The sequence below is a fragment of the Culicoides brevitarsis genome, chromosome 3 (genome assembly GCF_036172545.1).
Source record: "Culicoides brevitarsis isolate CSIRO-B50_1 chromosome 3, AGI_CSIRO_Cbre_v1, whole genome shotgun sequence".
Lineage (NCBI taxonomy): Eukaryota > Metazoa > Arthropoda > Insecta > Diptera > Ceratopogonidae > Culicoides > Culicoides brevitarsis.
In genome coordinates, this window is record NC_087087.1 from 27,330,007 (window position 1) to 27,348,106 (window position 18,100).

The window sequence follows — 18,100 nt, forward strand, 5'->3', positions numbered from 1 at the left end:
CAAATTTACTTTAATCATTTATTATCATAAATGGTGTCCGCCTTGTGTGAATGGCGCAAGGCCACAGATTTAGAACTCCATTCTTTATAAAAAACGAAAAAAAAAACACGGAAAAGCAAAAAAGTGTTGGCAAATTTTTAGTTAACGTACGAAAAAGATGTACAAATTCCGTATCATTCATCTACCTAAACAGAGAAGAGAGTAAGTAAGCAAAAGGAAACGTTTAACGCGCGCAACAAAAAAAAACCTCCGAAAAATTATTACTGCTCATCAATTTTATAAATACGTTCGTTGGCTTTGTTCGTTCGTTCATTTTTTTGTCGTTTCGGGAGACAAAATGCTCTCCAAAATTTTTGGCTTGTGCGGGTCTGCATTGTTCATAACTGACAAAAATTATTATTTTTATTATTATTTGTTGTCGCATCATCCTTTTCCCTTCCTCGTTGTCCTCGTTGCTCGAACATTATACTCTATTATTATTATTTACTCGACATTTTTCTTCGTCTCCCTTCCTCGATCTCTCTCTCTCGCATTGCAGCTACTTTTTTGTTTGTTATTTTGTATCCGAAAAAACATTGTCTTGTGCCTTCCTTTTTTATCCGTTTATTTCTTCCGGTAATTCTTACAAACAAACAAAAAAAAACTTTTTGTCCCGTTTTCTATTTTTCTTTGGTGCTATTTGGCACCGTTGCCGCTTCACCTTGCATTTTATTTCATTTTACGAGAAGCGAAGGAGAAGCACATGCAAGCTGGTATTTTTAATAAAATTGTAAAAACTCTATTAAAGTGTCAGATTATCATAGTAATGTTATAATAAAAAGTGTGTAAATACGAAGAAGTAAAGAGATAGATAGAGAGAAAAACGATGAAGTTCGTGAGATTCTTTGTCTTTTTTGCTTTTTTTATTGCAATATTTGTAGTTTAGTTTTTCTTTCCGAGTTTTTAACGCATTTTGAGAGAAAATTCAACATCCGATGCTTTCGATTGTTTCGTGGTTGAAAATTTTATAAAATGTGCATTGGGTTTATATTTAAAAATGTGTAGTGGGATGACATTTCGAATGTCCATTGGGTAAAAAATTACTAATAAATTCTAAAATGTGCATAGGGATAAAAAAAATTAAATGAAAAATTTTAATCCGTTATTAAAATTTTGCAAATGTGTATTGGGTCAAAAAATTTGAAATTTGCGCAAAAAAATAATTTAAAATGTTCATTGGGATGAGTTAGGAAAAATTAAATTTTTTAAAAAATATTTTAAAATTCGCATTAGGACAGTACCAGGATAAGTCGAGTTAATTGATTCCAACGTTAAAAAAAATTAAAATGTGCACTGGGTCGATATTTGATAAACAGATGAAATTTAAAATATGCATTGGGTCAAATTTATTAAGATATAACTTGATGATAACTTTTAACAATCAAAAGTTGAAATAAAAATTTTTACTTAATACATCTATGAAAATTTTGACTTAATACATCTCAAATGTGCATTGGGTTCAAAATTAAAAATTTTTTAAAAAAAAGTTTTAAATAATCAGAAAATTTCAAAAATTGCAATTGATCAACAATTCAAAATGTAAACAGGGTTTTCAAATTCTGAACAAAAAATTTTATAAACCCAGTGGGAAATTTGGGCCTTTTTTAGACCCTCTGGGGCTAAAATAAAAGCCATTTAAAGTTTTCTTAACAGTTTTTCAACTTTTTGTAGGTATTAAAAGAAATTTATTTAACTAAAATTATAATTTGAGTAAATTGAATATTTTATGGCTCAATAGTTCGATTTTAACTCGCTAATTATTGAGAAAATTCTTTTTTTCCATGGAAAATATAGAAATTTTTGACTGCAAATCATAAAATTTACTCAATTTTTTTTCTAATTTTTTTTTTACGAAAAAAATAAAAATGTTAGAAAACTGTTAAGAAAATTTTAAAAGGCTTTTATTTTAGCCCCTGAGGTTCTAAAAAAAGGCCCAAATTTTCCACAGGAAATGTGTTCTGGGTTTAAAATTAAAACACGCTAATATCGTTCGACGACAACTTTCTAACTTTTTTTTTAATTTTTCCTTTCACATTTACTTTAGCGATCCGGGTGGCGACAAAGACGACAAAAAATCGCACAATTAAATGTGACAATTTTTCAGGATTATTCCACCTTCTTTTTTGTCTGCGTGCGAGATTTGACGAGATTTATTTGGAAAGTGCCAAGCAAATGTGGGCGAGCAGGACATTTAAAAAACGGGGATATTGAAAATGCCATTGCACGAGCTTAGTTTTACAAATTGCCCCACATTAATAACGGGTTTTGTCGTCTTCGTGTTTCTTTTGTGAAAATTGCGGCACTTTTCCTAATTAAAAATTTGTCTTCGTTGCGTTGAACATTAAAATTCCATTAACTGCCAAAGTAAAAATCAAACACAATTCACCAAAGTAAACATTTTGCAACATGACGATGAGATGTTGCAGCAAACGGATGGATTCCGTTCAATTAACCTCATGCCTTGAATATCGTTCAAAATCTAAGCGCAACATTTCCGAGTTTGTTTACTTTTTGGCTTATCGTCAAGTTTGCAATTCGGAATCTACGTAATTAAGTTTTGCAATTAGCTGTCCATTAGAACCCTTTATTTGTGGATTTGCGTTGATGAGACATTTTCTCTGAATTGGTTTTGACTTTTGAATAGTTTCGCACTCGTCGTATTTTTTTCCATAGTATTCTTGAAGACAATGGAAAAAAAGTTCATTCTTTTGTTGAAAATAAATAAAAATGACGACTTGACTTCATTCGTTCGCATATTTCCATGAATTGCTGACTTTTATATTGCGAGTGTTTCTCGTTATTTGAATGGAGATCGTTTCGAGAGAACAAGTTGCATGTAAAACTCTTTTTTTTTTTGCATGCTTTTGTGAATTGTGAGTGATTGTCGTCGTTCCTTGCATCGCCCTGCAGCGCAAAATACTGCTAGAAAATGGAGAAGAAGAAGAGGTTGTGTCGTTATAAGGTCATGGCATGCCATTGTTATCGTCTAACATTTTTTTTTTACGACGCAGCGCAGCTCTCAATTCAATTTTTCTCCATTCTCCAGAAGAAAAAAAAATGTAACAATTTTTACACGTTTCGCCAATTGTGGCATGCTTGCGAGCTGCCTCAAGGGATAATATTCCGTTTGCGTTGAAACTTTACTTTTTTTTTAATTGGATTAGAACTCGCTTTTGATCCATTTGTACGACAAACATTTGTCTTGTCTTGCTCCCTAATGCACTTCCGATGTACGGATCTCATTTAAAATTGATTTTTATGTGCTTTGGACATCGTTAGACACTTTTGGACAAAAAGGGACTTTCCAGCATCATGTTTTTGTCATCAAGTTACACACTTGATACTTTTTTCAACTCGCCAAAAAGGAGCGATACCATCAATATTTATTTGCTTATGTTCTTGTTTGCCATCAACCACACTCAAGTAACGCACATCAATATTTGGGTCACAGTAAAAATTTATTACTTATTCAGACGCGAACAAACACCATCCCGAGTTGGATGATTGGTGACTGTTGTTATTTAAAAAAAAAAATACGAAAAATCAGAGAAATTGAAGGAAAAGCTAAAAATGAAAAATTGCTCGCGTCCTTTTATATTTTTTCTATCGTGAAAGTATTGCCGCGGTTGGAGACATCATGAAAAAAAATATTCAGAAAATTTTCATGAGGAAAGCGACCAACGGTTTTAGCAGATTTTGGTGCTTAACGCCACATGGTTTTTAAATCCCAGTGCACATTTTAATTTTTTTTTTTAAATTACCCATATTACAATTTTTTGTCTTAATTTTTTGTTTTAACACAATTCAATAATTTTTAAAAAAGCAAGATCAAATTTTTAAGCCTAGTGCATATTTCAAAGTGACCGTCATTTTTTTTTAATTATCCCAGTTTACATTTTTAATTTAATGCATTTTATAACTCTTGTGAACCCAGTGAACATTGTAAATTTGCATCCCAGTACACAATTTAAATTTTTTTTATCTAACTTCCAAGATCTAGATTAAATTTTAGAGCCTAGTGCGTATTTTTAAAATCATCCAGTAACTGTTTAAAAATTATCCCAGTTTACATTTTTTAATTTTTAATAAACATTTAATAAATTAAAGGCATATTATAAGTTTCTATCCCAGTACACAATTTGAAAATTTAACCTTTAAATTTTAACTCAGAGCAAATGTAGCCCAGTGCATATTTTGAATCATCTGTCATTTTATTTAAATTTAGCCCAATTCACATTTTAAGTTTAGCTTCAATTCTGATTTAAAAAATCCCAAGTATTTTTTTTTACCCAGTGTGAAATTTAAAAAAGACGTCAAATCCATGAAAAAGCTATTTTTACTTTTGAAACAGTTTTGAAATGCCGTAAAAATGTATCAAAAGCTATACACAGCAAAAAATTTGATTAAAACACGCTCAAGAGGTATTTCAACAAAGATATGTTATTTTGTCCTTTGCTCTTTCTCTCCTATATATTTTTTTGTTTCCATGGCTGAAATTCTTCATTCGTGTTCCATTTAATTAATCTTCTTCCCTTCCAATATTCAATCCTTTTGCCAAAGTTTTTTTTTTCAGATTTTTGTGGTTTTCGACCAACCAATTTTTTTCGCTGTATGCGGAGATTAGCTTTTGGATTTAATTAAAAAGTCACTTTACTTTGACAAACATAAATTTCTGTCGGACCTCATCCAGTTTGACCTAAATTTTGTCATTTCCGGGCAAGGAGCAAAAATCTGGCAAAAACAAAGCGGGAATTCATTAAGACAAAAACCCATAATAATAAGAAAGAAAATGATGAAAAATGTAAGGAAAAAAGGGAATTAATAAAGTTTCCCCCTTTTTCTTGTGAGTTTTCGTATAAAAATAAAAAGGAAAATGAGTTAATGTTGATGTAAAGATCAAATTACTACGATGGGAATACTTTTGGGTCACATGTCGGAACAACACATGTAGACGAGGAAAACAAAAGGAAATCATGTACTATTCATTAATTTATTAAAATATCCGTTTCGTGAACAATTCCTTCAAGCTCAATTGTCTGGCAACCTCACAATCGGCTTAAATTTTCATATTTTTTTTTTATTCAATCAATTGGTGATGATTCAATTTTCGTTAATCCTGTTTTTAATTTTGATGGCTTTAATCCGTGTTTTCATAGAATTCATCGCGTTCAACGAAAGAGTCACGAGAGACATCGCCATTGACGAAATTACATCGTATCATCAAATGTTTGGTAATTTTCCTTTAATACATCTGTTGAACATGAGGCAAGAGACTCATTACTGCCAACCTAAAAGTACTTCCTTTGTCTGCTTTTTCCCAATGTTCCATGCATGCGTGGAAATTTTCGGGGGTAAAATAAACAATTTACTGACATAAGTACGGTTTTTATTTATCAATTAAGAGATATTTGCTCTATTGTTGACTTGGCAGCATCAAATTGATGACACATGTCGCAAGCGCGGAATATTTTTTTTGTCGTTTTCAGGAATTTTTTTCTTTTTCATTTTTGTGAAAATTTGTATCCCGGGTGAAAAGGATAAATCTCACAACTGACATTTTTGACAAAATTGAGTTAAGAATGGGAAAGTATGCTTAAAGACGAGTATTTTAAGATACACTGAGAGATTTTCAAAAATTTTGAAAAATATGAGTTTTATTTCAATAGAAAGAATAGACGAAAAGGATAAATCGCACAAATGCATACAAATTGGTAATAAGTCAAATTTTAAAATGTCTCCAAATCATTTTTTGTTTATGTTTTTGTGTTGTTTATGCCTTATTATTGCATAAAAATTCAACTTGAACCAAAAAATTTGCAAAAATCTTGAAATTGGAAGAGTTGAAAAATCTCATTTTTATATGAAATTTTGTGCAATTGTGCGATTTATCCTTTTTCTCAATAAAAAATTTCCCAAAACTACCCCTTAGAGATTAGATAAAAAATTTTTCTGTACAAAAAGTGTTTTTTAGCCCAATTATTTACTTTTGTAAGTTTAAAAATGAAGAAATAGTTTTTAAAAAAATTTTTACAGCTTAAAAACCGTAAAAAACTTTAAATCGATTTTTCTCAGTTTGTCAAAAATGTTAGTTGTGCGATTTATCCTTTTCGCCCGGGGTATTATTTCAAAAATTTATTTTTCGAAACTTTGAGTTACAAAAATTTAAATTTCGAAAAATTAAATTAGAAAAATATTAATTTTGAAAATTTTAATTACGAATATTTTAATTTCGAAAATATGAATTACGAAAATTTAAATTGAATTTTAAATTAGCTACGAAAATATTATTTTTTAAAAATTTAAAATTTGTTTGAAATTAAAATTTTCGTAATTAAAATTTTCGAAATTAAAATTTTCGTAATTAAAATTTTCGAAATTAAAATTTTCGTAATTAAAATTTTCGCAATTAAAATTTTCGTAATTAAAATTTTCGCAATTAAAATTTTCGAAATTAAATATTCGTAATTAATTTTTTCGAAATTGAAACTGATTCACGAACATTTTATTTAATAGAAAATATTGCTATATTTTGATTTTCGAAAATTATTGATATTTGACCAAATGTTTTCGAAAATTTGTACTTTTGGTCTATTTTCGAAATAAGTTATCAGAATTACCCATAAAAAAGTAACATTTCACAAAAATCGTAATTCTTGTTCATTCATTACAATTGTTATTAAAATTTTTCCTCTGTGACATCTATTATTCGAGTGAAAATTTTTATATTGCCTTTTCCGAGGCTTCATTTGTATTTAAATTACCAATATCAACAGATTCAGGTGTCACCTTTCTTTTTTTACGATACAATACCAACAATGTATTTTTTTGTTGTTGTTTGTTTGTTTATATTACAGAACATCATATTTTTTCACATATGGCAAAATTGACTTTTTTTTTTTGAAAGGACGCCGACACGAGTAGATTGTAAATGTTTTTTGTCATAAAAGTAATAAATTTTTCATCATAACGCTTGATTAGCTCTATTCATGCAGTGAATGAATGAAAGTTGACTGACATACGGAGACATATTAGAAATTTTGCGTGATTGAATTTTTTTTCGGTTCCTATGAGTTTTTTTTTATTGTTATTTGGAATTGTTTATGAAAAAAGTTTGATTGAAATGAAGCCTCAAGATGTTTTTTTTTGGGAAAGTTTTTCTAATTTTGTTATTTTTTTCTACGAATTTTATTACATAAAAATTTTTTGCTTACCAGGATGTTGTTGAAGTTTGCCTGTAAAAAAAGGAAAAAAATTGTTTAGTTACTAAAAATGCATTATTTTAAATAATTTACGAATAATTTATTTAGCTCAAAAGTCATACAAAAATTTAATTATGTTTTAAATTGCCTCGGACACAGGCACACAAATTGTAATCGGATTAAGTTGGATCAAAGTACTTTTCCCAAAGTGGATTTACTTTTGTTCAAATAGTTTTTAATTGAAAATTTTTTGATTGAATTAAAAAAAAAACGTTCTATTTAAATATTCTCCCCAAAGTGTCATAACTAAGAAATTTATCATTCACACGGGCTTATTGACACGAAGATCAAGAGACAACATGACGACAACGTCGGAAAATGCAGTGCAGCACATGCTTTTGTGGTTACAAAACCACAATTTGTTCGTCGTCTTCTTCTTCTTCTGCGTCGTTCACGAGGCATCTTCATTGTCAACTTGCTCCTTATTTTCGAGACAGAACATAAATTATCCAAAAAACAACTGACACTCGGCTATGGGACCTTTGCATCTTCCTCGCAAACAAACACACACAATCGAAAAACATTTGTCTTTCATCATCAACAGACAAGCTCACTATTTTATGCATTGCATGACTGGAAACGTAAATCATCGTAAATATAACAGATTGTTTTTTAACCCGAATTTTCTTTTTTTTTCAGCGCATTCAAAATTTTGAATGAAAAATAATTCGCTATTGAGATTTTTTTCTTCCTTATGAGATTTTTTTGAAATTTGCATTGGGATAAAATTTCAAAATTTTCATTAGGATAAAAAAATCAAAATGTGCATTGGGTTAAAAAATAAAAAAATGTGAATTGGGCAGAATTTAACATTTTCATTTAGACAAAAACTTTCTGGGAATAAAACTTAAAATGAGTAAAAATTCTGAATGTGCATTGGGGTCAAAGTTCAAAATTTGTATTATGAGAAAAACTTTTAAAAAAATTAAATTGTGTGGCAAAAAATTTAAACAAATATTTAATAAACTCAAAAAAGACAGAGGCTCAAAATTTATGTTGGGAAAAAATTTCACAATGTCAACTGGGAAAAACTTAAAATTTACATTGGAATAAAAATTAAAAATGAGCATCCGTATAAAATAAGTCAAAATGTGTAGGTATTGGGACAAAAAGTTTCAAATGTTCATTGGGGTAAAAATTTTAAATGTGACTAAGGGAAAAAATTGCAAAATTTGAATTAGGAAAAACTTAAAATTTTATAAGGATGAATACTTAATGTACATTGGGTTAAAAAAACTGAAAATGTGAATTAGGATAAAAATATAAAATGTGAATTGGGCAAAACTCCGAATTTCTTTTTAGACAAAAATTTTCTTATAATGAAACTTAAAATAAGTTTTAAATGTGCATTAGGACTAAAGATCAAAATTTACATTGGGACAAAATTTCAGAATGTAAACTGGGAAAAATTTAAAATTTACATTAGGGTAAAAATTCAAAATATGCATTGGGACAAGTTCAAATGGATCAAAATTAAATTAAAAATACGCTCCAGTTCCTCTCCTCGATAACTGACAAATTAATTTTTTATTTTGAATGTGACTCTTTCGTATCGTGAAGTAAAGTTGCCATAATAAAAGTATAAGTAACAGCAGGCATTTATCATTTGTTCCCACACACACACACACTCAAAAACTTGTGTGTGTAAAATTTTTGGAAGAAAACAAAAATTTAATATTCCAAGGCACGTTTCTTCATACATATACACACAATAACTATCAATGCACTACGATCAAAAGGAGAAACTTGTGTGTTTTTCTATGGTTTTATTTATTTTGAAAGTGTATCGACTCAAAACTGTTATTCTTGTAAAACTTTTTATTGGTAAATAATATATTATGGTGAAAAGTGAAGAAGCAACAAACAAAACATGTGTGTGAATACTTAGCAGCAGTTTTGAGGTTCTTTCTTTTTTGCTAGTTTTTGCAAAAAGATGAAGAAGAAAATGCACTCAGCATGAGAAATAGAGAGAAAATGTTCATTAAGTTTTCAAAAGCTAGGAATTAGTTTGAATTACTCATTACTTTTTAGATGCACTTGAGATGCAAGTTCAACCGCAAAACACTTGTATGGCATTTAATGAACGACGACGACGACGACGAATAAGATGAAGAAAAAAGAGCGTGATGATGACATGAACAGTCACAAAATGAAAAACGGAAAAGATAAAAAGTTTTTGATCATAAAGTAACGAAAGTTTATTTTTACTTTTTCTTCTTCCTTCAGATATGAAGATAGAAGAAATTTTGGCGACCTCTGGCGGCGAGTGATGGAAGGTAGATCTTTTTTTAAACATTAATTTTTTTTGGTAAGAAAAATTAATTTTTTTTAGTAAATAGGAGAAGACAAAGTAAGTAAGTAAATGACAAGAATAATTTCAAAGCAAAAATTATTTTAAATTATGAAATTTTAAGCGTCGTCTCATGTTTTGACAAGTGACGTTGATATTCCCCAAGGATGAAAAACATGGTAATAATTTTTTTAGTGATTTTTTATTTTTTTTTAAACAAAAAAAGATAACAGTGACATGTTGTACTGCTTTTTATTAGTAAATTAGTAAAAAATAATTTAAAAAATTAAATAGTTTTAGTGAAAGGAACAACTTTAGCGTTTCTTTAGTTCCATTATAAAATTTAATAATTTTGAATTATTTTTTAAAAAAAAGTTTTTTTTAAGTTTTTAATTAAAATTTAAAGTTTTTTAAATTTTTTTATTTAAAATTTTTTAATATTTTTTCTCGTGTTAATTTTTTTAAAAATGTTATTTTGAAATTTTTACTAATTTTTTTTAAATTTATTTTTAAATTAATTTTAATTTTATTATATTTTTTTTTCTTAGCTTTTCAAAACCTTCAAAAACAGGTAATTTTTTTTAATTTATTAATGTATTTTAAAATTGTTTTTCAATTATTACATATCAACTTTTTATTTAAATAACTAAAAACTATTTTTTTTAAATATTTTTTCCTCAGATTTTGTGACACCAGTTATGAATCCAAGACTAAAAATTCAGGCCCAGAGAACTCAAGAGCAAATTTCCTCAAAACAGCCAACAAAAAAGGCATCTTTAAGCTCCAAATCATATCCAATTAATTCAAACCAAGCAAAAATTAAACGAACTTAATTTTTATGGACTTAAGTCCTGAAAATTTTAAATCCGCCACTGCATGTCACATTCTCTTATAACTAAGCTAGTTATGTCATTTTAAAAAAATCGCGAAAAAACACCCAGAAACACAAAACAACTACGAAAAAAAATATCATGGAGTAGAGATAATATTATTTGTTCATTTCTTTAATGTTCTCTGCACATGAGTTTTTATTTTCACATTTTTATTATGTTTTCTCTCCTTTTTTGCCGTTGCTTCTCAACATCTTACTAAGACATTAAATATGATCTGATGATGGTAGTGTACAACAAACTGTAACTTGATTATATTAAATTTATGAAATATTTTATTACAAGTCTTCTTGTCTGGCAATTTTTTTTCCTTTCGTTGTATTTCTTTTTATTTTCTTTTTTTGGGCAAAAAAGATAATAATAATACGAACGAACGAAAGAAGTTTTAATAACAATAATCATAAACAAAAGTTTGTGTTTTGGTTTATTTCACTGCAGGAAAATGATGTTTCGACCGTACCTCGTGTGGTTTCGGTTTTGTCTCTATCTCATACTCTGGGGAATAGAATTTAATTCGATGACAGATGGATTGGATTGATTTCCCATAAAGAAAACTTTTTTTTTTTTTTTGAAATGAACAGCAAAAAGACATTTGTTCCAGAAATTTATTAAAATGGATTTCTGGATGCAAATCGACACACAAAGGGAAGAAAATGTAATTATTTTTATGAAAATTGATCACCTTCAGAAACACCTTTTGTGGAATTATGTTTTGACTTGAGCGCCTTTTTCTTCATGAGACATCATTTTTTAATGAGAATCATAAAAAAATAATTTAAAAAGGATTTTCAAAGAAAAGATTCTCAAAGCATGTTAAATAATGAAAAAAAAATTAAGCCAATGTGCAAGCTTCGTCTTTTGTCTTGAACAATTTTATTACACAAAGTCTTGCAAAATTTATTAAATTCATGCAGATGAATAATCAATAATTTATTTTATTTTTTCTCTACAATTTTTTTTTTCTTGTCAGAGAATTGAACATCCGTGTTGAATAAATAAAATATAATCATAATAATCATACAAAGTGAGCTCATGAACAACATTCGCAGCAATTTTTTACATAAAAAATCCATTTTTTGGGGTTAAAACTGGACTCTTGTCGGTCTCAATGGCTATTTATCCTTAGGTACCTTTTGTCTTTTGCCACAAAAGAAAAAAAAAGGAAAAGACGTGAATTGGAATACAAAAGAACCTCAATTCGCATGCAAAAAAATGCTCAGGCGTGTTTTTACCGGAGAAAAACTAAACAAAGGCACAAAAAGCGTTCTTACACTGGTTTTTCTTCTTTTTTTTTTACCTCATTTCAAATTTATTTTGAAAAAATGCAGTATTTTTCTCATTGTCATGTTTGTCTGTCCGTTTGTCCGTAACGCCATATACGACTTTTTTTTTGTTTACATTGAATTAGCAAGTTTGGCGAATTTTTTGCAAATGTCAAATTTAACAGTGGAGACTTCAGTATTTCAAAAAAATTATACGTTAGAAAATTTATAACAGGCGGAAAATGTCTTAGTGACGTAAAAAGTGGAAAACCTTCGGAAAATTCGGAAAAAATCAGAAAAAAATTTAAATTTTCAAGGGAGATTCGTGAGCAACATGGAAATCAAAAATTTGTGAAAAGCATCGAAAAAACTTGGAAAACTCGTGAAAATAAGAAAATTATTTAAAATATTAAGGGAAATCTCGAAGGAAAATTAAAATTTAGGAAAATTTTCGGGAAAACCCCGGAAATTATAAAAAACATGACATTTTGAAATGCGGTTAAGCTGTTCGCTTCAACGAATGTTTTTTGATCTCGTATATTGTGAAGCCTATTATTGTTATTCAAATGCGGCAAAAAAAAAAAAAAAGAATCGTAAAGAAGTTGCATTTACAACACTCAGTAAGTGAGCAATTCATGAATATTTGAACAATCTCCCAAAAGACTCCGCGTCAAAATTCACTTTTACAAATTCCTTTTTTTTTCACGGAAAAGGCGTCTCCATCAAGAATCACACACAAAAAGCACTCAAAAGCGGTAGATTTGCATAAATTACCGTCCTCACAAACGGAATTCCATCGACAGCATTTTTTCGCAGTTAGTTCTAAATTCATTTGTTTTGTTCCCTGAATTCATTTTTAACGCCGTGACACTGTGATATCGACACAAAAGGTGTTTCTCGATACATTTGGCACGACGAACGAGAAAAAAAACCTCCATTCCATGTTGAATAAAATATAAAAATTGGCAAACAAATGTCATGTTTTTGGCTTATTGATATTACCATGGGGTTTAATTTTATGTGAAAATTTGTTGGTGTTGTTGTTTTGTGTTCCATCGAGCGAGCCTCGTTAGGTGTTCGAATATTGGTGGCATCAATATCAATTTTTTTCAAGAGGCAAAAAAAAAATGAAAAAAAAGGTGTATGATAATGACCTGTCGCTTTAGATAGATTTACTGTCGGTACCTTTTTTTTTTGGTATGTGTGTGATTTTTTTTTTTAAGAAAGACAAGAAGGAGGAAAAGGAAATAAAGAATAAAATTCTATGAAATGGAAGTAAATCGATAGCTTTTGAATCGAATTTAACCGGATTTTTCGTGTCTCTCCATTCATTCAGCTAAAAGAAGAAATCATTGAGAAAATGTGTCAGTCTCCATTAATATTAATGGTTCCTTGAGCATTTTCTAATCAATCACTTGTGTCCCTTGTATTTTTATGAACGTGGGAAAGATGATCCAATTCGTTCAAAAATAAAAATAAAATTTTAGTGAAAAGTAGTTGTGATGCAAAGAGCTAAGTCGTATTTCGATTTAAATATTTTTCTGAATTTTCCTTAAATTTCCCTGAGTTAAAAAATAATAAAAAAAAATTTAAGAATTTGAAAATATTTAAAAAATTTCGATTTTGATGAAAATTTTTCAAAAGTTTTTTAATAATTTAATTTTTTAATAATTTTTGTTTAAATTTAATTTTTAATGGTTTCTTTAATTTTAATTTAAAATTTTAAAAAATCAGGTTTTTATTTTTGTTGTTGTTTGTTTTTATTTTCCTCAAATTTTACGTGGTTTTCTTCAATTTTCCTTTATCTTGATTTTTTGAGATGAGTTGATTTTAAACTTTATTTTTAATATTTATAAATTATTTCAAACATTTTTTCAAATTTTCCTAAATTTTTTATTAATTTTCCTGAGTTTTCTTCAAATCATGTTAAAATTTTTTTTTTCTCATACTAAAAAAAAAATTCGAATTTTTCCTGAATTGCCATGAATTAAGTTAACGAAATGTTGAACCACATCATCGAACCTAAACCACATTTTTTTCAAAAAATTAATTTGAAATGCGGTATAAAAAAAAAATCTTAAGAGCCATAAAACCGTAGGAAATACTTCAAACTTTTTTTCTACTTTTTTATTACATTCTCCTTGATCATTTTACGGTCTTGCAATATTTTCTCACTCACTCTGTGCGAAAAAAAAACCAGCCTGGTTTTCAAACATCATAAATTAGAGAATGTCAAAAAGTTTTACAAGTAATCAATTTTTTATTTCATTTTTTTTTTCTCTATAAAATATTTTTACTGCATTAAATTACCTCGACGTTGGATTTGACGTCGACTTCGACTTTGTATCGTAAATTATTATCATAATAATTGGTCTTTTCCAAATCAATTTTGCGCCTTTTTGTATTGAAAAAAAAAATATAGGAAGCGACCTTGAAACGTCTCTTCAGCCAAAAAAACGTGCTTCCGCGAAACGAAGATCAACAAAAAAAATCGTCAAAGTTTTCCGTGTGCACTGAAAGGCACTTCATGTTTTTAAGAGGTTTATCTCTTCTTCTTGTTGTCGTCGTGAATGTTTTTCTAAGCGGTAGGAAGGGCAATGGAAAGGAAATGAGTTGAAAAGTTACTTAACAACAACAAGTTGCGTCAACTCTCAATGTTGCCCTATGGATTGAAAAGATATTGAATTAATCCCTTAAGTAATTATATCAATCTTATATTCTGTAAAAGGGATTAATTTAATACCTTGAGGAATTAATTTAACCTCTCAAGGGATTAATTTAACCTCTCAAGGGATTAATTTAACCTCTCAAGGAATTAATTTAACCTCTCAAGGGATTAATTTAACCTCTCAAGGGATTAATTTAACCTCTCAAGGGATTAATTTAACCTCTCAAGGGATTAATTTAACCTCTCAAGGGATTAATTTAACCTCTCAAGGGATTAATTTAACCTCTCAAGGGATTAATTTAACCTCTCAAGGAATTAAATTAACCTCTTGAAAGAATTAGTTTTTTGGGACTGTTGATGAGAAAATCTAAAGGAGGTTAAATTAATCCCTTAAGGTAATAAATTAATCCTTTTTACAGAATAAAAGATTAATTTAATTACTTAAGGGATTAATTAAAACACTTTTCAATCCGTAGGGCAAGATGAGCGAAAAAAAATTGAATTCCATTACAAAGCAGCAATTTTGATTGATTATCGATGAAAAGTCGAAGCGGAAGGCAGGTGGCATGCAGATTCAGGTCAAAAATGTTACAGAGATTCAGTTCCATTAACGCGATGAGAATGCGAACGATTTTATCGCTACCAATAAATCGCAATGCGAAGCGGAAAAAAATACGACGCAAATTTGATTGACAATATCGCTTTTTGTTAATCAAATAGACAGAAAAAAAATAGAATTTTCTTCTTGTGCGAAAAAAAAATTTTTTTTTCGTTTGTCATGCACGACGAGATATAAATTGAAACGAGCGATAGACAGACATTTATTTATCACTTTGGAAATATCAACCGCTACGATTACCGGAGCACGGGAGGTTTCTATCGCGTCAGATCGGCATGCATGCAAAGAAGACTCAGGTGCAACAAACATTTGTTCAATTTAAAATGCACCGATGCATTATTTAATTTATAAATATTTCGTACATGGAAACATTTTTTTTTGTTGCCGGAATACATGCGAGAAAAAAAGGAATTTAAATAAAATGTGCGGATAATATCGGTGTCAGTACACATTTTGGATTTGATTTAAATAACAGCGACAAAAAAAATGTGAAAATTGAAACATAGAATTCCTCTGTGACTCTCACGAGCATTTTTTTTTTATCGCATAGAGCACATAACCGCTAACATTGGCCTGAATTAATGCCATTTTTTGATGTATTCGTTTTTTTTTCTGCTACTGAATTTTTTTATCATCCGTTTTTTTTTTTTTGAAAGGCAAAAACTGAAAATGACACAGAAAAAAATAGAAAATTTATTCAATTTTACTTTTTTTTTTATTGTGTGTCATTTTTGCGTGTATGTGAGCATAGCAACAACCACGCGATGATACATATTTATGGGATTTGAACATTTTATTCATTTTAGCTTGTATATGCGATATCCTGTAAAATTATGGCATTACATTGTCATCATCATCGTCGCCGTCGAAACAGTTCTAGTTGAATGGGTTTTTCATGACAAATTGCGAAAGTGGTCGATAAATTTCATGCCATTCGAGATACTTCGAAATGCGAGAGGAATTCAGGTCACAAAATTGTTTCCAGAAATACATTTTAGTTGTTCCTCTTTAAAAGTTCCGCCATAAAATGTACGATATCGCGCACTCGTCTCTCATGGGAGTTTTGGCATAATATTATATGAAAATAACAATAAAGCTTTCAATATCATCCCAATATATTTTACCTCCCATTTTTTTTTTTGAACATGACACGATATCGTTGGAAGGTGCAGGAATAGACAACAGGGTTGTGAAAATTATTTAAGTTAAGGGTTAAAAATTTTAATTTTCACATTTTCGTACTCCTCAGAGATATATTTCAGACATAAAGAAATTATTTTTTATATTAACAATTTTTTTTTAAATTTTTATTGTAAATATTGAACTTCGTGCTAAATAGTATAAAATTTTCAGTAAAAAAAATTAAGATTTTTAACAGTTTTATACCCCTCAATAGACGATAAAAACAATAAAGATTCAGTAAAATAATTTTCTAAAATTAAAGAATTTATCAAAAAATTTACTCGAAATGAAATTTTAAGTTTTTAGGCCATTTATTTTATCAAAAAAATAAAATTTTAATATAAAATCATTAAAAAGACATCACATTTTTTACAATTTTATACTCCTCTATAGACATTTAAAAAAAAAATTTTTTTTTTCAATTTTAAGATGCAACTCCAAATAAGTTGATTTAAATTCAATTTCATAAAGTTTCGTGACAATCCAAAGTATTAATATGAAAATTTGATTTAAAAATTATTATTAAAAAAAATTTTTTACAATTTAATACTCCTAAAAAAATGATAAAAATGGTTCTTATTTTCAAATTTTTAATCTAACTAATTAAAATTAAATTTTATACATTTACTTAAGGTACAAGGACAACTTAAGGTACTGAAAGTGGAAAAACATAAATTTTTCACATTTTAATACTCCTCATAAGAAATTTTAAGCAAAAATGGCTTGTTTTCGAAAATTCAAAGCCTGAAATTAGTTCAAATTAGGTTTTTTGGATATCATCTGATAATAAAGTGCTAAATATGAAAATTTTTAATTACCAAAAATCGTCCAAACAGGAAACTTTTCACAATTTTATACTCCTCAATTTTTTTTTACAAAAATGGGGCAAAAGTAAAATTTTTGTTTTTTGTAAAATTATTTCAAAATTTGTAATTAATTTAATTTTTTTTTTATTAAAATTTTTTTCTGATTTTTAATCTCTCTTAAGCCACATCTCTGACAAAAAAAAAACACTTAAAGGACCAGGCGTCTCCACGACATCTCAATTTCCGAATAGAATTTCAAAAGAAAACCTTTATTCAATTCATGCAAATCACCATTTTTTTCCTTCTTCTTCTTCTTCTTTATTTCTCCGTGAGTGTCTCGTTTTAAGCAGATATCTTTCTGGAATTCATCACCTCTGTCGTCGTCTCTTCTCACACTCGATACGCGCTGCCTTTTATATTAGTTTTCAAAATCGTACATCAAGCTTTATTTATGTTTTTCAATATAATAATAAGCATACACCGCATTCAACGTTGCCTCGCATGGCATCACATCCATCTTACGGCACAAAAAAAGGAGAAAGAGAGTAAATGTAATGAAAACAACATTTGCTAAATCGATGAAAAATTGTTATTTTTTCTCTCTTTCTCTCTGCTCGGGATTGAAATTCTTCTTGTACTGTTTGCATTCGTAACCACACATAAAATATTTTATTTACAAATCTTTGTTGTTTGTTATAAAAAAAAGAAAAAAAAAAGTTGAAAATGTGTTTAGAAAGATTTTTTTACGTCTCACAGAGGCACAAAGAAAAAAAAATGGCACGCACAATTTTTTATTATTTTTTTTCTCGAACATCATCTTTCATTTCTCTCATCTTCTTTGAAGGCACATTAGTAGTGAGGAATGTGTGCCAAATAAATCTAAATCTATTGACTTTTTATGCCGCCTACTTTACATCTTTTATCACACACTCGCACGCATAAAAGCTCTCCAACTTTGCCAAAAAAAAAAAATATTTTTTTTATTATTCGCATTTCTCCGATAAATGAATTCCTGAGCAATAATAAAAACATCACGATACCAATAAAAAAAGCTCTAAATGGGGGCGTTGGTACCTAGTTTTCAT

The 18,100-nt window shown here is 28.7% G+C and overlaps 2 protein-coding genes across 3 annotated transcripts in view; one reads left to right on the top strand and one right to left on the bottom strand.

Moving 5' to 3' along the window:
- Nucleotides 1-18,100, top strand: part of LOC134835721 (transcriptional activator protein Pur-beta-A) — a 356,196-nt gene that overhangs the window by 134,646 nt on the left and 203,450 nt on the right. The window lies entirely within an intron of this gene.
- The window catches only part of LOC134834393 (zwei Ig domain protein zig-8-like), a 167,369-nt gene that overhangs the window by 82,279 nt on the left and 66,990 nt on the right, over nucleotides 1-18,100 (bottom strand). Inside the window, exon 3 of the mRNA XM_063849040.1 lies at nucleotides 7,251-7,271. Coding sequence (XP_063705110.1) covers nucleotides 7,251-7,271 — 21 coding nt within the window. The remainder of the gene's footprint in view (nucleotides 1-7,250; nucleotides 7,272-18,100) is intronic.